The sequence below is a fragment of the Macrobrachium nipponense genome, chromosome 1 (genome assembly GCF_015104395.2).
Source record: "Macrobrachium nipponense isolate FS-2020 chromosome 1, ASM1510439v2, whole genome shotgun sequence".
NCBI classification, from domain to species: Eukaryota; Metazoa; Arthropoda; class Malacostraca; order Decapoda; family Palaemonidae; genus Macrobrachium; species Macrobrachium nipponense.
In genome coordinates this window covers 39,278,877-39,304,388 of record NC_087200.1, presented here as the reverse complement: position 1 = coordinate 39,304,388, position 25,512 = coordinate 39,278,877, and the positions used below count along the sequence as shown (strand labels likewise).

General features: G+C 36.5%; 1 protein-coding gene across 10 annotated transcripts in view; it reads left to right on the top strand.

Annotated features, from left to right (window-relative positions):
• LOC135219256 (alpha-catulin-like) overlaps positions 1–16,733 on the top strand; it is a 567,812-nt gene extending 551,079 nt beyond the window's left edge. For 3 of the 10 annotated variants that reach the window (XM_064255874.1, XM_064255872.1, XM_064255873.1), the window contains exons 15-18: positions 6,345–6,488; positions 7,367–7,588; positions 8,019–8,225; positions 10,319–12,214. In XM_064255874.1, the coding sequence (XP_064111944.1) occupies positions 6,345–6,488; positions 7,367–7,588; positions 8,019–8,225; positions 10,319–11,098 (1,353 nt within the window). In that variant the 3' untranslated portion in view covers positions 11,099–12,214. The other 7 variants (XR_010315398.1, XM_064255878.1, XM_064255880.1 and 4 more) reach the window with 7 other exon arrangements.
• Positions 16,734–25,512: the final 8,779 nt, after the last annotated feature.

The following is a 25,512-nucleotide window of genomic DNA, read 5'->3' as shown; positions in this document are numbered from 1 at the left end:
ATGAGACCTTTCAAGATATTCTCCTAATCTGGAACTGGTTAGCTGTCCTTTCAGATAAGCAGCATCTGTGTTTTGTCTCTGTGAAGTCACAAGAAGTACTTGCGTTGGTATACAAATTAAAATGGGTAAGGAATAGTAAGGTCAATCATTTACACATTCCTAAAACCATTGATTTTCACTGATGCTATAATGGAAGGCTGGGGTGCACATTTTGGTAATAGAAGTGTAATGAGATGTCTATAAGATAGCAGAATTTACATACAAATTGGTTGCGCCTTCTGTCATTTAAGAGCGAATGCTTTATTCAAGGAAAGAGAAGAAGTGCATTGTTCAGGAAGTGAACGTGTCCTATAAAAAAAGTAGGACACAGAGATAACAAGTATTATGGAGTACAGATTAACCTTGAGTGATAAAGAACCTTGATTTATATATCTTCTTCTGAGTTGACCATTGCATGAATGCCTCATGATTCTGGAATGAAGTAGCAGTAGGAAATGGCAGTTAAAATCTAAAGGTCATTCAATCAATCAAGCATTTTACATTTAGTCTTTAATTCTGCATCGTTTATTCCTTCGATTTTGGCAGCTGGTGGCGCTCATCGTCACTTCATTTCAATTATGTCTTGCTTGAAGGGGTGGGGGTATTTTTTGACTAATTTGCCAGTGCTGGAGCATCATCCCAGGTACCACATGTAGTTGTTCTTCGTCCTCCGTCACCGTGTGACTTTTGTCTTCAAAACTTTGGCAGTGCACACACGGAACCCTAGTCTTCCAACGTCGATTTTTTTTGTGTTTGTGGGGGAGGGGGTCTTTTCTTCGACGATACACAGTCAGACTTGCCTTGTTTAGTGATTAGTTTTTCAATACGTTGATTCATAGGTATTTGTTATAGGTTAAATACAATGTCAAGTATTTATCGTTAATTTTTCGTCATTTTATTGGTATTCTTTAAATAGACAACTCCCTTTTTATGTCTTTTTATTGTTTCTTCAGTTCTATTTTATTCTATCTATTTTTATTCTAAGCTTTGAGAGAGAGAGAGAGAGAGAGAGAGAGAGAGAGAGAGAGAGAGAGAGAGAGAGAGAGGTGGGGAGGGGGGGAAGCAGTTTGAACAGTGAGTTCTTTTGGTTAACCCGACTCTTGAGGTCCACATCAGTCCTCTTATACCTTTGAATTTTTTACGCCATTTGCTAGAGCCAAGAGCCCGTGCTGACATGTAACCAGTTTAGTGTAAACAGCCAAACAACTAAGCTGTGCTTTTATTTTTCTCACCTATGATCTCGTTTGTTTCAACATGAATGCTTGCTCATTATTATGAATAATAATCATTCTCATTCATTTTATGAGAATTTTAGGGAAAATGGACAGATTTATGGTAATGAGATGTTTTTAGTTAATTGAGGTCCTTCGTTAATTGAGTCGCTACCAGCTTGAGAATTGTATTTGATGATGCTTAGTATACATGTTAAATCATTCTTCTGGGTCCTGTTGGTAGGAAAATATGGTTAAAAAAAAAGCAGTGTGTGTGGATATTGCAAATTTGTAAATTATATTTCCAGCGTATTTTTTAGAATATTACCACAGAGCGTTTTCAACATTCTCTTTTTGGGAGTGGGAGGCCCCATAAAGAATTTGTGATATAGGAACTAATATGGGTGGTTCAAGTTCCCTTTTCATGAAAAATACAATTTTGGACCCTGTTAAAGGGCAGGATGTGTTTACAATGTAACAACAATAAGAACCAACGGTAATGAATGCAATTACAGTTCATTCAAGGTTTTGGAGGAACTCAGTGGGCTCGTATACTTTCTTTCAGTTGTTGATGAGTTGAAAATATGCTCTAGCTTGTCTCATATATTTTAGTCACTTTTGCAAGTTATTCTTCATGCGTAAGACTAAAACTTTGAGTGAGGCTTTTTGTAAGTTGAGTCACCCCAGATTCCTGAGAAGAACTTGGCATAAGAAAAGAATGCTGTAATGCAAATCATGGTCAGTCTGTACTGGAGCAGTGTCTCGTTCGTTTGGTATTAAGAGAAAAGCAATTATCTTGCTGGTCTTACATACAGAATGAAAACACACTGATGGGTGTACTTCAGACTCATTTTTTCAGAGTTGAATGCAATGCCTTCTCAGGTTGAATGCTTTGAAGGCTAAGCATGCATATGGATGTTATATTGCGTCTGCAGCATTGCATTATACTTCTATTATCTCCTTTACTGTTTCCTATCATCCAGCCATGTATCGACTGTCACTGTCATAATTTGAGCAAAAGACATTGTGACCATTTGTGAACATGGCGTTCATTTGTGGTCGCAAATGTCTCTATCCTGCTATGTGTGTCTGTGCTCTTTTTTTAATTTTACACAGCTTTCTGCATGAATATTATATATATATATATATATATATATATATATATATATATATATATATATATATATATATATATACATATATATATACATAGTATACACATATATGTATGATTGAAAATTTTGGAGGGTGAGAGCTCCATTTATAGCAAGTATGTTTTGTTTTTGTATGTGTGTGCGTGTTCTTAATCATACAGATACAAACCATGGCCTTACTAGAACGTATCACATTGGTACAAAGGGATGACCTGTCTGTGACCAAGAACGAGGTATTGTTTTCCAGCGGCCGCGAGAGATGAATTTCAAGCGAGTGTACGTACACCCAACATCCAGGACATCTTTTATAGCTCAAATAAACTTCGTATCAGGCTTGTCATCTGTCATTTCACTCTTCATTCTTCTCTTAGTTTTGAATCATGGTGCGATTGCTTTTTTATTCATGATTGTATCCTACTTATGATTTTTATAAGGATTCATCAGCCAGCATGCTATGGTACCAGGGCGGGCCCAAGTCTTTATGGGGCCCTAAGCAGGATTGGATTTGGGGACCCCCTGATCACCACCACCACCGTAGTACATAAATAGCAGCAAGACTACAGTGGCGGCTCATGACTAAATGGATGGGATGATTGGATCATTTTTTTCTTTATGTTTCACCTATTTTGTACTTCATGTGTTGTTGCTTTTCTCATTTTAATCAATTTAATATTTGGGTTTTTGTACCTTTCGATGTTCTCCCATGAACTTGCCTTCTTCACCTGGGATTTGTGAGTAGGCCTATAACTCAGGCGGGAAACGTTGGAGGGTAAACTCCCACCCAGGTTAATGACACCTTCATCTTAGTCATTGTATTTTTATACCCTTGTCTGGTCTATTATTTAACAGTAAGTGATGTATATATATATATATATATATATATATATATATATATATATATATATATATATATATATATGTTAAATGATAGATGTTGGTCTGAGCGACACAGCAAAACTTTCGCTGTGCCAAAGAATACGAACTAGAACATTTTTTTTATTATAAAGAGTCATAATTACCACTATTCCCCGTAGGGAGTAGTACCTCCAGTGCACCTCTTGCGGTGCACTGTAGGCATTACTTAAGGTTCTTTGCAGCGTCCCTTCGGCCTCCAGCTGCAGCCCCTTTCATTCCTTATTCTGTGCCTCTGTTCATATTCTCTTTCTTCCATCTTACTTTCCACCCTCTCCTGACAATTGTTGCATAGTGCAACTGCGAGGTTTTCCTCCTGTTATACCTTTCATGTCTTTCAACTATCAATTTTGTTTTCAGCGCTGAATGACCTCTTAGGTTCTAGCGCTTGGCCGTAGGCCAAAATTCTATATTCCATTCCAATATTCCATTAACAAACACTATTGTGAGAGGTAAAAATGTAATGTTACTCCCGCAGGTTTGTTTCTTTACTAACTTGACACATTAGCTTGATAATAATCACTTTCATATATATACTTTAAAGGCTCTTTTCGCTTCTCCAGTGTTTGTCACCACAGATGTGGGAAATTTGCTGGTAAATGTTGACCCAAAGACGCATCGTGTGGTCTTCTGGGTTTTCACCAGAACCAATCTCTGTAACAGTTGCAGTTCACCAAGAGCAGCAAAGAGTCCCTTGATCACTGACTCTGCAACGTAGCACTTTATATTCCATCTGAGGAGATGACTGCACCATTATGCTTCATTCCCACATGGTGGTCACTAAAACATTCACGACACTCTCAATAGGGAGCTCAAGATGATATCTTTTGAGTGGTCCTTAGTTTGCAAGATTTTCGTGTTGCAGTGCACCTTGGGATGGTCGGGAAGTGTACGCTTTCCCTCCCCTTAATCAGTTGAGGTCTGGGTAAAACAAGGATTTTACTAACAAAAGCCTTAAGTGGCAATCATTGCCCCAAAGTGACTTAGAGAAGAATGATCTTACAAAAAGATCGTGTAAGTCCCATTGTGTCCCAGTTTCCTCTATCAACCTCCTGCCCAGATTTTCCACGAGAATCTAGTGGTCTTCCACTTCATACCTTGAATAGTACACCATTGCAGGACTTGGCAGTGAAAACATCCTTGAGTCATTTGACAGTTGCACAGATTTTAGCACAGATCATTCTTGCCTGATTTTACCATCCCACCTGGAGAGCTACACCCTACTTCATTTACCTTCCCTTTGCATATAGTAGCCGTATGAAAACAATGCTTTGTGCTGTACATAAATAGATAATACTGTTCTGTCTACCACAAATGTTACATTATGTAGGTAATACAGATCCCACCGTTATTATTCATCTTCTCTCACCCTTCAGTGGGTGTAGGCACATGAAGTCATTAAAAAAAAAAAACTCATGCTAAACAGATGGAGCAGAGGCTGGTAGTATAACTCATTTGCTGTGCATCTCTCATCCCTAGATGAACAAGTTCATCGTCTTGGTAAATTCATGGCTGTTTTTCCCTTCTTACAAAAGCATATGCTCTGTAAATCAGTGGTTTTTATTTACAAAACAAAATTTTTTTCCTAAAAAGACATTTTTTAGTAAGTAAATGATATCGGAACAACTCACCCTCAAGCTATATATATATATGAAATATATATATATATATATATATATATATATATATTTATATTATATAATATATATATCTATATATATATATATGCCCACTATATTATATATATATTATATATATATAAGGATGGTCCGGATGGATGGTGGCTATCAGCAGCCGAAAAATAGCCATAAGGAACTGGAAGAAGACATCTCAGGCATTTGCATGGTTTTATTGCTTACGTTTCAAGGCCTCGTCTCATTATCAAAGCTGTGAAATATATACGGATACATTAAAACATCATAAAAGACTCTGACTAAAAAATTGTACTCAAAAACAAACACAAAATATTCAGTTTAAAATTCCAGGAGAAAGGTATTACCACCCAAGCAGAAAGAAATAATACGAGTTAGAAGGAGAAACGTTAAAAGTCCTGTGTAAAGTTATGCTAAGAAAAGCATATGTGGGTGGAGACAGTTTGGGTGATTAACTTGGATTACCTTTTATGCTGAATATTTTGTATTTTGTTTTTTTAGCATACTTTTTAGTCCGAGTCTTTTACGATGTTTTAATATATTTGTATAGATTTTGCAGCTTCGATAATGAGGCGAGGCCTTGATACGTAAGCAGTAATACCATGCAAATGCCTGAGATGTCTTCCTCCAGTTCCTTATGGTGATATAGATATATATATATATATATATAGATATATATATATATATATATATATATATATATATGTGTGTGTGTGTGTGTGTATGTATGTGTGTGTGTGTGTATTATTTATTTATCTATTTATTCATTTATTTATATATACATGTATGTATGCATGTATAATGATACCTTTTATTTGCATGATATCCTTTTTTCTGAGACGTACTTTAATTCCGTGTTTGTGCCCAAAAATTATTATTTTTATTATAGTTACTTGGGCCCACTTTATATATAAGCTTACCCATAAGCTACAAAATGAATTTTAGAATCTCCACGTTCGTATGTAGAAAGCTATTTTTTGCTTGTTCAAACTTTGATTATTTTTTTTTCTTTAGCCTTCTGTTTTAACTGGTATACGTTTCCTCACTAGTTGCGTCGTATGTCTTGTTTAAATTATGTCAGTTTCTAAACGAATTTTTTAATATTTCAAATAGGGGTAAATTGTGAAATAAAGTTAGTTCAGACATCTTTCAGCCTAATTGAAGCTTTTACCTGTGCTTACCTGGATCTCTGTTTTAAAAAATCAGTGTTGAAACTTGTGATTTGGAACTTAACAGCTTGTGAAAGTCAGAGACTAACATCTTCTGCATGTTGAAACTTAGTGTGTGAACTTCAGAACAGCTGGGGTCAAACACTTCTTTTTTTCCTTCTCTCTGTATGTGTGCACCTCTACTAATCACAACCCACTTAATGCCAGGTTCAGCCGGTTGAAACTGGTTATCTGACTTCCCCGCAGAAACATGGTACCACCAGTAAGTCTCCCAAGCCGACAAAGCTCGACCAAGAGGAACAAGCCAAGCTAGCAAAATCGGGTCTTGATATGAAGCTTATGGCCTCTGAGGTAGGTTTTAGCTACGCGTCCGTTTCTTTGATGTAATCAGCGCCTTCTTTTCAATGTTAATATTTTTTTGTACTGTCATTTTTGAAGCCTATTAGCGCCTCATTATGCAGATCATATGTTTGATACTGTCTTCAAGACTGAATTTGGTGAAGCTTTATTGATACGTTACCGTTTTGTGTACATTGGTTATTGCATTGATTGCTAAATAGAAAGCCAAATTACTTTGGTAGATATATTGTATACTGATACTCTAAGATCGCATAAGTTGAAACTTCTGATTTCGGGAAAATGCAAGTAAATACTAGTTTTCAAAGACATTTAAATATGGACACAGGAAAGCAAATTGTACACCAGATTCAGAACTTAATTATTCAAAAATTCACGGTACTGAATCAGTCTCCTTGCGAATTGTCATTTCATTAAAACACGGGTTGTATTGTTTCAGTCTCACACAAAACTAATGTAATACATCATTGCTCCAGTTACTATAACCAGTCTTAAGTGGCCCTGTCAGTGTGACATCACACTTTAATCCACTACCTACTGAACTCTTGGCCCTAGACATTAGGATCATTTGACGGCAGAAAGACAAGATTGAGGGAATAAGGGTGTATTATTTCTTTTACCTCTGGGACACCATGGCAGCCGTATTTCACATTAGTTCTAAATAAAGTAGTCTTTTCATACTGGCAGTATGTAGTACTTAAAACCCAGAAAAAAAAGCAGTAAGCTTATTTTTATATTTTTCTTACATACAGTGATTTATATCTGGCATAGTCAATAGATATTCATAAAAGATTTTTAATACAAATTTGTCATGGTTTACCAAAGCACCAAGTTTGCTTGCCATGTAAATTTATAGCCTTGTCATATTGTAGGTGGATCAAGAAACGGAGAAGTGGGAAGAACGGATTACGCAGGATGAGGACAACGATATCGTCAAAAGAGCCAAAAATATGTCCTCGATGGCTTTCTCTATGTACCAGTTTACAAGGGGGGAAGGAGCCTTGAAGACAACGCAGGACCTCTTCACACAAGGGGAATATTTTGCGGAGGAGGCCAACAGATTGTACAAGGTGGTCCGACAGTTCTCATACCAGGTGAGACATAAGATCATTGTATTTTTGAGTAACATTACAATAGTGTTGGTATAGCGTTACCTTAGCGAGCAGAATCAATATAGGTAAAGTTCTTATGTTCAGCTGAGTTTTCATTGCATTGCAATTAACGTAAAACCTGGATGTATGATAAAATATTATTTAATTATATTCTAATTGTGAGCTGTTACAGTTAGGTTAGTGGGGACATTTTGAAAAATCTATTTATACTTAACCAAAATCATATTTTTATAATTTCTGATTTTAATGTATTTAGATTGCTTGTACTATTACCCGTGTTTATAAAAATAACGTGTTATTTAAATGTAGAAAATTTGATGTACATAGTATATGACAGCACAGAGGTGAAATTTCTTAGATGGTTAACTTGTGAAATCAGGTGAAGGTCATAAACGAAAGCCTTCCATTTCAGGTTCCCGCGGGGCCTCACAAAAAAGAGCTGATGGAACACCTCGATCAGATTCCAACTTACGTTCAGCAGCTTCAGTTCACAGTGAAAAACCCCACGGTTGGTAAGGCAGCCACGTTCACCAAGGTGGACAACGTCATCCAGGAGACCAAGAATCTCATGAACGTAATATCAAAAGTAGTAACGACCTGTTTCGTCTGTGCTACCAAGGTGAGTTCAAGTAAACGTGGCTTTCCATTAGACAGAAGCTCTGGTACTGAGCGTCTCAGTAGTCATGATACTGAGTTTCATGTTTCGTTTTCTAGTACTATTTGGCTCAGTTCTTGGACAATGAGCACTACTACCCTTGAAGTTACCTGGGCAAAGGAAAGTCCTCGGAATACCTAAAATACCTCACCAAGTTTACCTTTTAAATCCATTCTCCCAGTCCTCCCCCTTTACAGCATCATAAGTATGACATCAGGATGCAATTTTCTTTCTTCTGCAAGAGAAATATTTCCAGGTAATATACTCATTTGCATGGAAATTTTCCCATCTTATTACTTGCATATTATGACCTCGGAATTGAGACCCTTCCTTATTTTCTTTCAGGATTTATCATTGCATCAAAATGTTCCCTAACCTGCATGATGAAATTAAGCCCACAACTTCGAGTGTTCTTTTTTTTTCTTTATTTATTCTTTGAGTCATTCATGTCAAGAGAATTTTCATAACTTTGTGTCATACTTTTAAATAGTATTTCAGGTACCTGCATGTCTTGTTTTTCAGTATACACAAAATGATGCATTTTATGAAATTTCTTTATCTTTTGTAAAGGTAAATATCAGATACAGTTAAGTCGTATTATTATTAGATAATTTTTTACTTACAATTTGCTTTGACACCTTTATACAGTTAATGTGATCGACTTATTTACCAGTTAAGCACACTGATCTAAGTATTCTATACAGCACAGGAACAAGAGATGACCCAGTTAAGTATTCAACTTATATATTACCCGGACCTTAAGCAGAATTTGCCACATCTGTCATTACATATATTCACCATACAAACACTAAGGAATGTGAATGCAGTTCGAAACTTGAATACAGGGAACCATGCAACATTGTTACCATAATGTGATTAGAATTAAGTTTTTTTTGCTAAAACTTATTAGGCAAAAATCAGATGCTGTCACAGTGGCCTGCAAAGAACTGAAGTCCGTAAACATAGCCCAAAGATTCGAACATACAGTGCGTGGAGGTTACGCGTCCTAAGGACGAGGCTGCTTATCAGAGGATGGAAAGTCAGTTTGTGGCATTATTTCCCAGGAAGGCACCTTAATAGCATTTGTGTGTGAGACAGTTTCCAGGCACAAGAAAACATTCACTTATCCTTCTCCCTTACACGTGGCACCTTCACACTTGTGTGCGTCACATAAACTCAGGGATTGAGTCTTGTTGTGTCCCGATATTTCTTATCTTTTGTTTGGCAGTATCAAGCTATACAGTATATGTGTCATCAAACGGTATTGTTACGTTAAGTAGCTTCGTAGCATATCGAATCAGTCCCATACAAGTCAGCAGTATGAACTTGGCAAACACAAATAGATACTTTACCACACAGTACTTTATTACAGTAATGTGTTTCTCTTTTAGGTCATCAGATTCACTGTACATCAGAATCTGACTTTTTATATCATGCTTTTTTTTAAGTGCTAGATGCTTCCCTAAAAAAAATTGAAAAAACGTAAGGTTCGTTACAAAACAAATGAATTAGTGTTACATGAATAAATCATTGACAGAAAAATGATTGCACATCCCCTTGAATACATGCCTGTTCTACCTCTAGTATTATCAAAATAAATGTATGCTTGATATTCATGTACTGAAGCATGGGCCTCAGATGAACTTAATATAATGATGTATTTTTTTTTGTCTCAGCACTTTGTATTAGGTCTATCTGATGTGTTCATCATAGTAAGCACTTAAACAAGGCATCTAAAAGTATGTTTTCTCTTGTTTATTAAAGTAAATTGTTGACATTACCAGATCCATCTCTAATATTTATGTTATATGCAACCTGTTATATTTTACAATAGTAAACAGTCTTTTGGGTGCCATACTTTTGCCATGTCCAAGAGATGTGGAAGTCATAGTTAGAATGTCTTTAAAGTTATACCTATTATCCATAGTTATTCCAGAGCCCTTCTTGAGACTGCTTGAACATGCTTGCATTTGCTCTTTCCCATTGTATAATTTTTTCCCAATCTAATTTTGTTTTTTCTGTATGGTTTTTTGTCACATTTCTTTTTATGCTCCAAGTATGAGCTGCGCCTGCCCGACCGTCTGGAACTCCCAACACTGGAAGAAGTTCGAGCTTCAAGCCTGAGCAACCCAATTGGCCAGGTATCTCAAGCGACACCTCTTCTGGAGTCGTCTCTCCCTTTCTTACACTCAGTGACATCCACTCTGCAGACAGCTACTGGCGCTGTTGCAGTGGCAGCAGAATCAGTTGGTCCTCAGCTACAATACCGTCCATCCATTTCTTCATCCCATGTTCCTCCTCAGGTTTCAACAAGCATCACATCACCTCACCTGTCCCAAATGCTTCTCAATGCAGCTCCTATCTCTCCAATCCTGCCTACAATCCCCTCACTCTCTCCACATGCAGTAGCACCTCCCATGCACCATTTGTTGTCACCTTATTCTCCTTTATCCTCTCTGTCAACCCCTCCCATCCAGAGTGGTTCGCCTCCCTGGATGAAGAATCTCTCCTTATTATCACAGCAATCATACTCATCACCAGCCCTTCAGTACCTGAACCTCCACCATCCATCACTTCAGCACCAACACCAAACTCCTTTATCACCAACTATCCCACTGAATTTCACAGAAACTAACAGTTCTAGCTTACAGCACTGGGATTCTCCCATTACTCTGTCTGGAATAAAAAATATTCCCGGGTACACTCAGAATTGTTATCAAGATGTCGATGTTCACAATAGACTCCAGTTAGGCAAACAATCAGAGAGTTCTGTGCTACAAAATCCTTATCAATTGTTAAATTTAAATTCGTTGTTTAACCAAAGAATTTTAGAGTGAAATTGTTAAAATGGATGCTATGAACAATAACATTACACATTACTGTTCTTCATAATTGTGAAGCTGCCTCATTACAGTGCTGTAAACTAGAAAACAAAGGTATTTGGTTCTTTTGATGTCTGACGATTGAAAATCAGCCATCATGTGTTGGATCATTTACCATAAACCTGAGGCACCTCACTCCTGTTCTCTCCTGCTACCTCACTGCAGTTTTTGGATATTGAACTCAATCACGAATGAAATGTTTTTTAGAGACTGCAATATTCCAGAAAAAAAAGATGTACTATTAGGATGAGATTACATAGTTTAGATTATGTAAAGTATAAATATGATAGAAAACAAGTATCCAAGTAGGAAATAACTAGTCTGTCATTGTCATTGAAAGGAATATTAGCTTAAATTCTAGACTGAGGGTTGACTTAGAAAGCTTAATTCATATCATTGACAATGCATTTTCAAATCTATTTTTCTACATGTCATACTTCTCACTGCACTAAGTAGCTGTCATAAGTAATTCAGACTGTTATATGTCCACATTGTCTTCTTATTTTAGACTGAATAAATGTAAAAGTGTTACCTTTTCTCTGATTTATTTCACTATTGCCATTATTCAAAAAGATTCCGTGTCCCTCAAAGTGTACTCAGTACTTTACCTAGTGGTATGCTACGTACTCATTGTCAAATATAGCATGACGCAACCACAGAGTATCCGGCAGGTTCTTTCGTAAGTGTTTTTGTATCTTTCTTTCCCCACCCATCTTTCTCTTGTTTCTTTCTCCTAATTCATCTTGAAATATTGGTTGGTATCACCACTTTTCTTATAATCACTAATGCAATAAACAAAGTAGGTGTGTCACTGAATTCAGAGTTAATTGTATATAGATTCTTTTCATAGTATTGCTTTGTAATGCAGTAACTATAAAGATTAAGACTATTTAAATTTGTGGCATTTTGAGATGTGCTAAAGTTGCATAAATCGCCATGTATTCAATACCTAAATGTACATTGTGTCACCTACCGTAATGAGTAGCCATTTGGTCACGCACACCCAAGAATTTCAAGATGATCCGAGATTGAAAATTTTCACTCAGTGCTAATAGTTTTTATGTTGCATGCTTTTCTCTCTCTTTTTTTCGTTTGTTTGTAGTTTTAACGTCCGCATGAACTAAGTTTCTTAAACGCACGTCACACGGGTGTTATGTTACAGTCCGAAGAAGGAGACACTGATCCTCTGATAACGTCTTCCAAGTGGGACTGAGGGACCAAAACATCTAAGGAAATCCTACTGACATTTCAGACTCCACTCTTTTCATTACTAAGTAATACATCAATATGTTCTGTGCTCAGTTTCAAGTACTGTAGTTTTTAATAATTCCATACAGATATACTGTATATACGAGCTGCGTAATACAATATACAGTTGATATGTAGAAATATTATATGCGTAAATACTCTACACATATATTACATACATATGCACTGTATATATGGGCTGCATATTATATATATGCAGTATATAGTTAGTATGTACTGATACTGTATGCATATATACATTACACAAACTGTATGATTATAATTTCCTGTAGAATATGTTAACCCTTCTTAACTTTATTTGTCAGGTATAACAGAAGAGTATGAATATTTAATTTGAAGCTGTTCTTCGTATATTTGTAATATACTTATAACAAATCTTACTTTACCTGATGTATTGTTATTGTTCTTGTTTGGTAATAGTGATTAAATTGCTGTCCTGTAGACTTTTTATAAGGCTTGTAAGTCAAGAAACTTCAGTGACCATAATTGCATATTGGATATCAGTTATGATATTAAGACAACTTCTCATATTTTGCATTACGTATTACTAAAGAGTTGTTATTCAGATGTTCCACACACTTCCGTATTTACTGGGTTTAATTCAGTTTGTATTTTCAAGTCTTGACTGCATCATTAAAGATGCTTCTTTTATGAAATTCACTTGAAATTAGAATCCACTCATTCATTATCAAGATATAATACTAGTGAACTATTGTGCTATTGAAGAACGAGTGATTTGGGACTGTGTACAAGACCATAGTAGTCGATTTGTTAACAGAGATTTAATTCCATCCCATTCCGCAGTACAACTTGGACTTCAGAGGACTTAGTCCGAGAGGAAGAGGGAATTCTCCTTACCGTTCTGACGGGGACGACCTCTCAGGGTCCGGCAACAACTCCGCCACCGGCGCTGGATCGGGGTCGGAGGGGAACATGTGACAATTCGGGATGGCCCGGCGGGGCAAGGGAGACGCGCGTCGCACACGCGTCTCTTTCCTTCTCTTCTAAATATATCCACGATATATCTAGAAGAAAAGGACCCGCCCGGGCCGACGGAAGAGGAGGGCAGAGAAACGGCAAACAGCGTCGAACATCAACAAGAAAGGAACGAAGACTCTGCTGTTCTGTCCAGCACACCACCACCACCACCACCATCATCATTCGTAGCGTCTTGTGGTGGGTCTGAAAAAGACGTCTTGAGACTGACTGTCCTTGACGGAGATCCCACCTGGTGATGCCTTCAGAACTGATCTATGAAGGGTTCCTGGGAAGGTCGTCAGCAAATCAAAGTCATCTGAAAAAGTCATCGGAATATTCTAGATATCATTGAGGTTGCTAAGGCTTCCATTTGTCAGTGTCTGTTTCACCCATGGTGCTAAACCACTAATTGTTGTTATTGTATAAATCGCACCCAGGATCCCTAATTGCAAATATAGATATCATTAGCAGCTTCGTGAGCACAAAGATATGGTTGCAGATTATATATATACTACATATATTATCATCCACTCTTGTTGTTAAACAACGTCTGCAACATACAGACATTCTGTATTTACGACTGACCATTGAAAGGAGACAGTAGCTTCATAATTATGATGTCTGGAGTCAGGTTACTCCCTGGAAGTGACTTGCTGAAGAAGACAAACAGAGTCATAGTTTCTTTGCCCTCTTCCTCCCTCCCTCACTCACTCCCCCACCCCTCTTCCATCCCTTTATGTTTCTACTCCTGACTGGAAAAGAAGCAGAAAAATTTGACATCATCAGTAGTCTCAGGTTCTTCATTATTTTAGCAGCAACAGAGTTACATTTATTCATTTCCAAATAAATACTCATATTTATGTAAAATGTATCAGAACTTAAGTTAAGAAACTACTTACAAAAAGCTTTGGAGAGGGAACTACTTACAGTAAAGAATCTTCAAAAACTGATCAAAGAATGGCGTCAGTGGAACGTTGCTGCGATGTCATGGGTATTAGAAGTTGGGAATGTCCCAAGCAATGGCAATAATCAACTAGGCAAATAGATGTGGGGTCACTCTGGATAACTGCAAAGCTTAATAGCCATTATGATAAATGGGTGGTGTCCCCATTGCAGCTGAGGTTTGTTATATCAGTCGACCTTATCGTAACCTTTTATTGCTCTGTTGTAAATGTCTGGAGCTTCTGCAATCAAACGTAATTAGGTTATATTTCCTTAATTTTGCTCAGTCAACAAAGACAGATTCTTCGATGTCTTCTCAATGGATCCTTTCCACCAACCAGGATCTCAGAGATCCTCGAGACGTTACCTGTAATACTCACTAATTATTGCATTAAGTCTCCCTATAAATATATATAGTATATAAAAATAAAGTCTGTAAAATGTGTAAAGTTTAAGAATATTCTGATTATGAACTCGTTTCATGTTGTCTCAAAACTCATTTAAATGTGTAGATTATTCTTTTTTCTTCTTCTTCTTCTTCTTCATAACTAGCTGGAAGAAAACCCGGAAACAGTTGGCGTTTGAAGAATTGAAAGGGTATATGATGGCTGGTCATCTTATTTCACTAAGGAAGGGCATCCTCTGACTGAGCATTGTTATGGAATAGGGTCATATGAGACCCTACTCTCAAAAGATTATATTTTTGAGCTGAATTAGTGTGCTTTATGTAGATAAATATCCATAATTTTTGTATGAAAACCAAAAAAAATGACAGACAATATTCTTTATTAAACTGGTAATCTTTGGCAATTTTGTTAACTGATTTCTGATCGGATAAAGGCAACCGCGGTTGCCATGTTGATAAGGGAAACTTCTTTTGCTCAAAATATGAAAGTATTGTTGGAAGGTCCTACTGTCTTGATCATTGGTATCTTCAGAAAAATCATCATTCCAAATGGTACTGGATTCACTTGGGAACCTTGAACAGCCACCCAGTGTTTTCTCGTTAGCTCTGAATCATTCATAGAGATGGTTCACCATAAATAAAAAAGGGATACACTCATATTTCTGCTTCCCATAGGTCTTGTTACCTTCCATGAGAAACTCATCGCTCTAGGCCATTACCTGAAAGATATTGAAGAAAGTAGAATCTTCCCTCAGCAAGACATCACTCGAATAAGGTCTGTCAGTTTATAATACTCTGATTTCAAGGTAATAATTGCTGTGTTTTCCTTGAGTCATTCCATCCACTTCTTGCCAGGTAGTGGTATTCAAATTAAAAAGAATTTTTATTTGATATGAAATTTGACACAGTGCATTCAAAATTATAGTATTTCTTCTTTCTTAAATGACATAATTAGCCTATAAAATGAATGTTTTGAAAATGTCTTACATGAAAACCAAGTTCCAGGAAGAAAAATATTCACGACCTCAACTTCCCAGTGAGGCATCTTGCCAAGTTGATTCTCTCTAACACTTTCTTCAGGTTCTGGCTACATCATTGATAAATATACATATAAATATACATAAACTTAATATACTGTGTTGTTGTAGTAGGCGAGATTTTTCAGGGTAATAATCGATTTAGCTCTTATCTTTGTTGATATTCTTTAGGATTTTCTGTACAAAACATTATTTGTACATTGATATGAACTGTTGCCGCTGACAAAGCCATTCCAGAAGTCACAGGGTTACATTGCAAAACCTTGGTAATTTGTAATAGTACCTCTGACTGATAACACAGATGTTTTAGGCTCTAGTCTACTGTACGAATGGGGTGAATAAAATAAATGGTGCAAGTGTCAGGTGCATCTCAAGTTTGTTGATGAAAAGACATATGTAATAGATAATTTGTGTTAAACTTACTGGGTCATTTTTGGCCTCTATGTTGTGCTGACTGATAGGTCGCATGTTGTGACCTTCGTGTTTACATCTGGGGTCAAATTATCAAGGTTTGAATGTATAGATTGCAGATTGTTAAGTTCTCACTCTCCTGCACCGAAGAATAATAGTTCTGTGATAAGAATGTGTAGGGGACGGCATAGCCTGTGTAGTAATTGTTTATATAGAGAGATATTGTATGATATACAAAGTGAAAAAGCAGTTTTCCATTCTTCTGATAAGGATCGTTGTTTAAACAATGAGAATTGGTAAAGAAATAAATCTTGGTTTAATGGTATACAAAAATTGTCACATGTGGCATAATTGTGAAAAAATAATGATTAGACTGTGAAATGTTCTGCAACTTCTCAGATGATTCATTGTCTACAAGAAATGTTTGAGCATTCCAGCAAAAACCTCATCCAGAGTATTAATATCAGTTGCATGTTTTTTTTCCTTCTCTTTTAAAGTTTGCATCTTAACGACTCTCTCTCTCTCTCTCTCTCTCTCTCTCTCTCTCCTTCTCCTGCCTCTCTCTCTCTCTCTCTCTCTCTCTCTCCATCACACCTCTGTAAAATAACCTAGCCATGTCTTCCTAATTATCACAGGCATAGCTTCCCCATAATATTGTTATATAGAATTTAACATTTTATTAAGGAAATGCACCCAGTTTGTTGAATCTCCTTTTTTTTGTGTAACTTACAGTTTCTTTTTTATGTATAAGTTAAAACCTTACAGTCATTTTCATGAAGAGTATGTAACATCCAGAGGTATTGTTGCCAAGAGGATGGAAACCATGTAGACTCATGGTTAAAATGTTTATGGTCTGTATAACAGATGAAATGTAAGTTTTAAAAGATGGATATCCAACCCAAGCACTCTCTAGTGGAGTAGCACTATGATGTAGCATATTCCCTCTGGCTATGCAATGTGATGAGTGACTTCCGGTTTTCTCAGAATAAACTGAAAGCTGAGTCATTAAGCATTGTACACCTTTTACACAAGACATCAAGAGGATCATTGTTGGTCAAGCATTCATTTTTTGCTCATTCTGCATGAGACTGTGCATTGTCGCATGTCTCTCTACACTGAGTTCATCATTTACGGAAAGTCACAGACATAAATGCATTAGTGTCCTAAACACTTTCCTTCCTACCTGTACCCCTAATAAACAGGAATAAGCATAATTATGTTCTTGTGGTTGAAGAGCTTTCAAGAATAATCTTAAAAGAAACTTGAAGAGTATTAATCATTTGCTTACACGTAGATGTAAACAAGCTTCCAAATAGATTTACACGATACACTTTAGGCACACGTGCACACATTTCTATATGGAATGCACTTTTTATGTACAATACAACGTTTGAATACAAGTCATAAACATGTTAACCTGTAGTCTGATGAGGTATGGAAGCTCCGCGAGAAAGAGATGATCTCTTTTATAGAATATAAAACTCTCATTGGACATCATGTGATTGTGCCATCTTTTATCTTAAATTCCTTGGGAATCGTACATTTGTTCGATAAGTCCCATACGCTGAAAACTGACATTAGTATAGCAAGATAACCAAAACATTATTTTTCCAGATACTTTTTTTTTACTTTGAATCCTTGTGTTCTGCCAGACTAAAAAACAAAATGAGAGGGAAAAAAAATAATGACAATGGATATAAGTAGCAAATGATGCTCCGATAAAGAAAGTTAGTATAGGAGCTTAATTGTTCACCTTAAAGAATGAAAAGTGATATTTATATGAACAGTTTTATAGGCAAATGCGAACACCAATGATAATAGGAAATCCTTACAATGAAACCTTGAGAACACAGTGAGCATCCCTCAAGAACGAGTTCTTATTCATAAACATGATGATGCAGGGGTAGGAGTAATGTGACTTATTATTATGGTAGTCTTGCCTGATGATTTTATAGCTCACTATTTTTTCACCTCAAATATTGATATTCTCTTATTTTTCATAGAATGACAGACGTGAGATTCAGACTGAATCAATCTTTCCCCCTCCCCCCAACTCCCATACCCACATTTGGCACAAGATGTTGATACACTGGAGCTACCAGTGGCAGTACTACAGTATATACTACTATATTTGCCTTTCTTTTGTTCACTAGAGCAGTGTGTCACCTTCACTTCATTGTAGTACAGTCAGAACAATACTGAAGTTCTATACATACACAGGTTATACAGATTATATATATATATATATATATATATATATATATATATATATATATATATATATATATATATATATATATATATATAAACAAAGTATGCAGTATATGTTCATACATCTGACACTGATAAACTGGAAAATGCAGTACAATACTGTACATTCTTTCATAAACTTGATGAGTACACTCGCATACACACTGTAATTTGTATGCGTACCTACATAAAACATATGTATCCTGTGCATGTTCATACTTTATTATTCAATTGTCCAGTACAATACCTTTTTAGACTTACAAAGCATGGGTCAAATGTCGTTTATTTTTTATATATTCCCATTCGTGACCACGCCCTCGACATTTCCCATAATATTTGAGTAACAAAAATTGAGACCTTGTCGTGTTAACATTTTCACATAGCTTTTCATTCAAAAGCAACTTCTTCGGGTTGGGCACGAGATTTGATTCTGGGTGCGACCAAATTTTAATAATGATGACATGCTCATAGAACACATGCACAGCATATGTATTGCACATAACAACTGTATACTGACAACCACAATCAGAATACATTTATATGCATATACACCATGTAAATCTATATTCACACGTGTGCAGATGTAGCTACTTGTATACAAACAGAAATCCCTTCAACATACTGGCAAATGATTATTGTCTGCTACGGCCTTATGATCTCCTCTGCATTTTTAACATTTACATTTTAAACTAGCAATAGAGACTATTTTGTATATTTGTTATATACCTCTTGATATGTATACATCATCAAACCCTTTTTGTATTAGGAAGGGATGTCAAAGAAGCCTTTACGTATGTAGGTGTACCACAGTGGGTCTGTTTATCAGTGTCAAATCTCGTCACTTTTCTTTCGAATTCCGAGTCCTACGAAGGCCAGGTGGAGGAGTACGCGGGTGGAAATCTCTCAATACAGTGTTATGTGTACTGCAGTGACCTACAAAACTGCCCCTCTTTCATCACTGAAAGCAACCTTTGAATAATTATTCACCGATGTGTGTTCATTCATACCTCACGCCATAACGTGCATTAAGTTGGTTGCGTCACTGCAGTTAGACAACAGGGCAATGCATCTTTACTGTCTAAGTACTTGGTGAATGAGGTCATTGATCATTCATAACTTCACAAATTTTACGACCCCCCTCAGTTTATGCGTTGATTCACAAAACACTTGGAGAATTCTCTAACCTCCTTTCATTCGTCCTTTGTTTCTTTTCACTGTGTAATTACAGACGCTGTTTCTTGTTGACCCATCCTTATCGTATCCTTAGATCACCAAGAGTACTTGGCTGTAGATGTATATCCTTTAGTCAAATTATTTCTTTGCAATCAAAGCTTTACAGTGTTGAGGAACTGTACGTTTTCGAAGAAAATGAACAAACAAAAAAGCAGTAACGACAAGGCTCTTGGAAGCTAATGCACATAAACTAGGAAGCGTAGAGACGAAAATACCGTAAACCCTGTTAGTGAGTTCCCCATTCCCTGAGATGCCTGTGTGTATAAAGCATTTTGTAATACCACTTAGATTCCTGATGCTGTATGTGGAAAGGAAATGAAATTGGCTTCTGAGAGCTATTGTTCAAGACAAATGCAAGAGAGTGTGGCATCATAGCCAGACATGTTTCTAAATAGCACATTTGAGTGCATTTCTTATTATATGTTATCATTATTTTTATTATTATTCCTAAGCCACAGAATGAATGTGGCTGAAGGTATAAATCAAAGATGCTATTGGCTCCCTTTTGGTGGTTTTATATATATATATATATATATATATATATAATATATAATATATCTATATATATGTGTGTGTGTGTGTGTGTGTGTGTGTGTGTGTATATATATATATGTATATATATATATATATATTATATAATATATATATATATATATATATATATATATATATATATATAAAGTGAAGATCCATTTGTTACATTCCTGGCACTAAATCCGCTTCTTCATAGGTTTAAGTGTTAAATTCGAAAAACTAGTTTTGCACCACAGATTTTCATCCAGTTTTAAGCATCTTGCTACTTTATTCATCAAGTTTAATCCTTCAAAACTTGGTCTGTTTGTATTTCATATAGGTAAACCAGCAATAGCCTAATTTCATGTTATTGTTAAAATGCAAAGTTATATTTTTCTTAGACATAACTATGGCATTACACTGTATAATTAAAAATAAAGATAATAAGGATAGAATTCTTATGCATTGCTTGTTTTAAAGCAAATAATCAAAACCACATCCTCACGAAAGGTGTCAGTCACTAAAGTCTCTTCATTCAATGTTTCTCAAATGCAATCTCTAACTGCAACCGGATTTCTCTCCCCGAGGAAGGTACCGTACACATTCAAAATGCGTTGCAATTAGGAAGTCCCCTTTTGCTGTCAAGAGATGAAAAGAATTCTAGCCTTACAGTGATGGCAGCGATATGCTTACAATAATTATAGTGTGCTTGAGAGAGAGTGTTACGTGTACAAGGACCTTTCGCGTGCCGCCGATCAATGTTTATAGAGGAAAAGAGAAGTCTGTGTTTCAAAGGCATTCCACTCTAGAGTTTAAATGAGTTGTCGAAGAAGATCAAACGTAAAGAGTTTCAGAGATATAAGTTAACTGTCAACCTTGCATGCCCTAGGAAATTAAATCAGCTGATTTTTATATGTGTATCGTGCCCTGTTTAGCAACCTGTTCCCAGTCCCTCTTCCCCGACACATCCCCCATTTCCTTGAGATTAAGTGACTGTTATGAGGAGAAAAGGAAAACGTTTGTTTGAGTACTACAGCTGTATGTTTTAACAGTTATCAAACGCCATACGATTATTCTGTGAAATAATTAAAAAGTTAATTTGTAAAATCGTACAGTTTTTAGGCATGTTATTTTAAGTATCTTCATTCATTTCCTTTGTATTAATTATCTGATTTATATGTCTTGTTGACCTTCTGAAGTGGAAAATAATTTTATAGTCTTGATTAGAAACTATTTTCGGTACGTATTAGGTATGCCCCTGCAGCCTTCAGTATTTATTTATGTAGGACAAATCTGTAACATAAAGTTTCAGGTGATTCTTTAATGGTGGCACAATAATCAGAATATCGAAAAACTGCGGATGGCCAGTTTTTCTGTAGAAACATTTAATAGAATTAATTAATAAATTAAATGTAGTGATTAACTTTTTTTGCATTTTTAGGTTCACAATGCACATTGATTTGTTGAAACCTCGTGTATAAAGTATCAATAAAGATTTTTGCAACATTTGAAGGGCCATGTCGCTGAAAAAGCTACAAAGCTAATTAGATATTTAAAGGCAAATGCATGTTGGAGTCGTTCAACTCTTGATACATCGCCGGGTTTTGCGTTAATGATTTGACTGAGAGAAGAACAAAACAGTAAAAGCTAAGTTTTTTGCCCAACGTTCAAAAGGCTTCTTGATTGATGTGCTATATTCTAGAATCACCTTTAACTATTCATAATGGGTAAGCCGCCTTGTTTGAAGTCTCTGTAATTGTGGCCTTTTGAAAATGGCCCTCAAGAATGTCTCTCATTGTCAATGTAGACTTTGCTTTTGCACACAAGAAAGCTTCATCATTGTCTGGAAATTAGCCCATTTTAGAAGTGGAAAGCAGTCGCCCCACTTCGAGCCTCAAGAGGAGGTCAACATTTCCGGAGACGTCCTTTTCCTAGCCACACCATCCCCCCACAATCCTCTGTGATTCCTTCAGCACCGAATAATACGTATTAAGAAATTGTGTACTGCTTCTCTGTAAGAGGTTGAAACGGTCAACGTGGACTGTTCCCGGCGATTGGAGAAATCTCCACGAAGCTGTGCAAGGTCTGCATGTATAAGAATTAACTAAGGATCATGTGCTTCTTCCCCGTAATGTGCAAATATAGCATTTTTTGTGATCATCTTCATATCAAAAGTGACCTAACTGGTTTCAGTGATGTGTTTCTAGCTTTTTATTTTCCTTCCGAAGAGTGTTCTGCAGTTGTCTAATCTTACCCAGATGGTACGAAAGTTGTCATTAGGCAGACTCTAGTAGCCGGCTTTCCCTTCGTCCTTATTTCCTTCGAGAAAGTCGATGCTGACGGGCAGGGAGGAGCTCTCCGTCGGCGTAACCTTATATATTCTTGATATCAGTACGGGAGACTCGGCCTGGATTCTACCAAAGTAACTCACTCTCACTAAGTATTTTGAAATGAAAGTGAAATTGATCATTTGTCATGGATGACTAGATGTTGCCTAATGAGTTATGTATACTTGTTTGTTCCTATACTTTTCCTACGTCCTCCCTCTACCCCCAATTCCCCCGAGTATAGAAATGCCACCCACCGACATCTCCCTAACCCCAGCCCTCCCCCCGTGAGTCCTCAGTAAATACACGTTATTAAAGGGGTCTTGCCAGCAGAAAGCAATCTTACCTGTTCATTGGCGTTGAAATTGATCTAGTATTCAGCATCTGTTTTGCAACTACTAATGTAATATTGTTGAGCATTTCAACAGTTTATGTAAAATAATGCAATGCATTTCCTTCCAGTAAATAATGATGTGACTCCTGTATTAATTAAACAAATGTTGTGTTTTGTCCCAACCTGTTATGATTGCAATATACAATCATAATAGAGTCATGTTCTATTTTGTATCAGAAGCATAATACGGCCATGAAGGCGCAAACATAACACGGCACGAATTTATATAAGCATAATACAGCCATTATTATTTCGTCCCAATAGCATGACTTATCAAACCAACAATATAATTATCTATTCTTAAATCTCTTACTTTATCATTTAAGTTTATACTGACACAAAAAAAGAATAAAAATAATCATGAGAGGTAGATTGCTGTTTCTGTTACGAAGACGCCCCGAAAGATGGACAAGCAATTATACCATTGCTGCAATAACAGTGGCTGGTATAGAAGATAAATAAAAATATATAAAAAAATAAAACCAAATAAAAGCATCATTTGTGTATAAATATATTTGTTTACCTGCTCCCTGAATGTAAATAGGGCTTTGTTCACACTCAACAGTATTTCATATGTTCAATAAAACGTGAGGTTCTAATAAAAAAAGACAAAAGAAAATTGGCTTTGATTACCTGCTTGGTATTTAGTTTTGTCCTGTGATTCGCATTTTAGGAATGTTTTAGTAAGTAAATGCAACATGAATGAGAATTGCACTGATGATGTCTGTCAAAAAAAGTAGAAAATCAAAGCGTAAGACTTTAGGAGACTCCAGAGACTTTATCTTTAGTTTTCGGATCTCTATCTTCTTGACCAACCACTCCAACTCCCCTTGCTTTACTTTTTCTTTCTTTTTTAAGCTGCTTAAGCTTTCAGTTTCCGCCACCTTTAAAGGGTACTACATACTCGGGAGAACGTCATCCACGCTTCCCCAGTTGCATGCCACAGTCCGCACACTGCGCCAGAAACGGCCATGTTACAAGAGCCAGTGATTTTTCATCGGGCTGGGACAGGCGCAAATTCTCCACATCTGAGTAGACTACAAAAACACTAACCACTATATAAGCGACCGTCGCTGAAGAAACGTAAGCACCCTGTACTTTGCTGTATAGCCAAAATTTCTTAGATTCCATCCTTTCCCTAAGAGTAGTACTGTGCCGTGATGGATTTGTGCCATCATTGCACCTCACGCTACACTGATAGCGTTATTTCAAGGGTCATTGCATTGTCCCTTATGCCCTAGCTGCAATCCCTTTCAGTCCTTTTGCTATGCCTCCGTTCATACTCTCATTCTTCCATCACGCTTTCCCCCCTCTTTTAACAATTTTTTCAACATTATTTCAACACTATTTTCATCACTGAATATTAGGCCTAAACCTTATATTCCGATGAAGACCACTGACGCTTTCACTCGTCCCAAATCTTTTTCCCGACGGGATGAAGTCTTACCTGAACCTGAAGGGACTGTTGCTATGCTCCTCTAACTATTCATTGTTATTTTTGGTTTGAACCATTTACCATCCTCTTTGACCACTGACGCACTAGTGAAGACTGCTTACATCTTCACTCTGTTTCACTTTGTTTGGCTTTACGCAGTACTACAGGCCTCCACAGGGATGATTTCCCCTCTGGCGGGCCCTTGTATGTCGTCAAAACAAGGTGCTTCTTATATTTTATAATTGTCCTGCAGAATAGGAGTCTTTAGTTCTCTTTAAGATTTGCTTTCTTCTTGTATGATCTTCACTTCAGGCGGTATTTTGTTGTAGAGCCCAGCTAACATCGAACGTATTTGCAATGTTTAACTCAGGTTGTAAATAGGTTGGTGGATATTTGACATTCATAGAACGTTACTGCAACGTTGCACCATACTCATACTTTCTTAGTATGTTGATTATATATAGTAAATTGTACTAGATTTTGCAGAATCACCAATGCCAATGCAAAATGGAGGAAAACTGAAACAAGAAATCCTACCCATAGGGGTGTACTTTGTGTGTGTGTGGTGGCGGTGGAGTGAGGGGCGCTCGCCCCCCGCCAAGCTTTTTTGGGGCCTCAAAATCAGCGATGAGAAAAAATCTATATGTATATATATTTATACATAAAATTATTATAAGGTCACTGTTCACGAAAAAAAAAAAAAAAAAGTGTCGAAAAAATATGAATAAGGTGGAAGTGTAGAGAGGGATTAATTCAATTTAAATTAATTATTTTTAACATTTTCGGAACAATATAAATAATACATTACATAGTAAAATCGTTACCCTGAGACATGCAATCACTTTATTCGCAAATGAATTAATGACCTGACAGGTCTTGAGAACAGACGAAAGTTTCAGTAATATCTCTAACAAGGCTAATATTTTTCTGCTGCATATGAGATTGATACAAATTTGAAAGACTCCAATTAAGTAGGCAGACCTAAGAGGATCCAAAAGATCTCATCCAAGTTAAAAGACTTTTTAACTGATTCAATTGTAAGAATGGGTGAGAAAATACAAGTCTTGCTCCTGAGGTAACATTCGATGAATAATAGATTCGCTGATAATATGTCACTGATAGCAGAGATGAATGCACTTGGCTGTAATTCTAATCACATTATATGATAAACTGT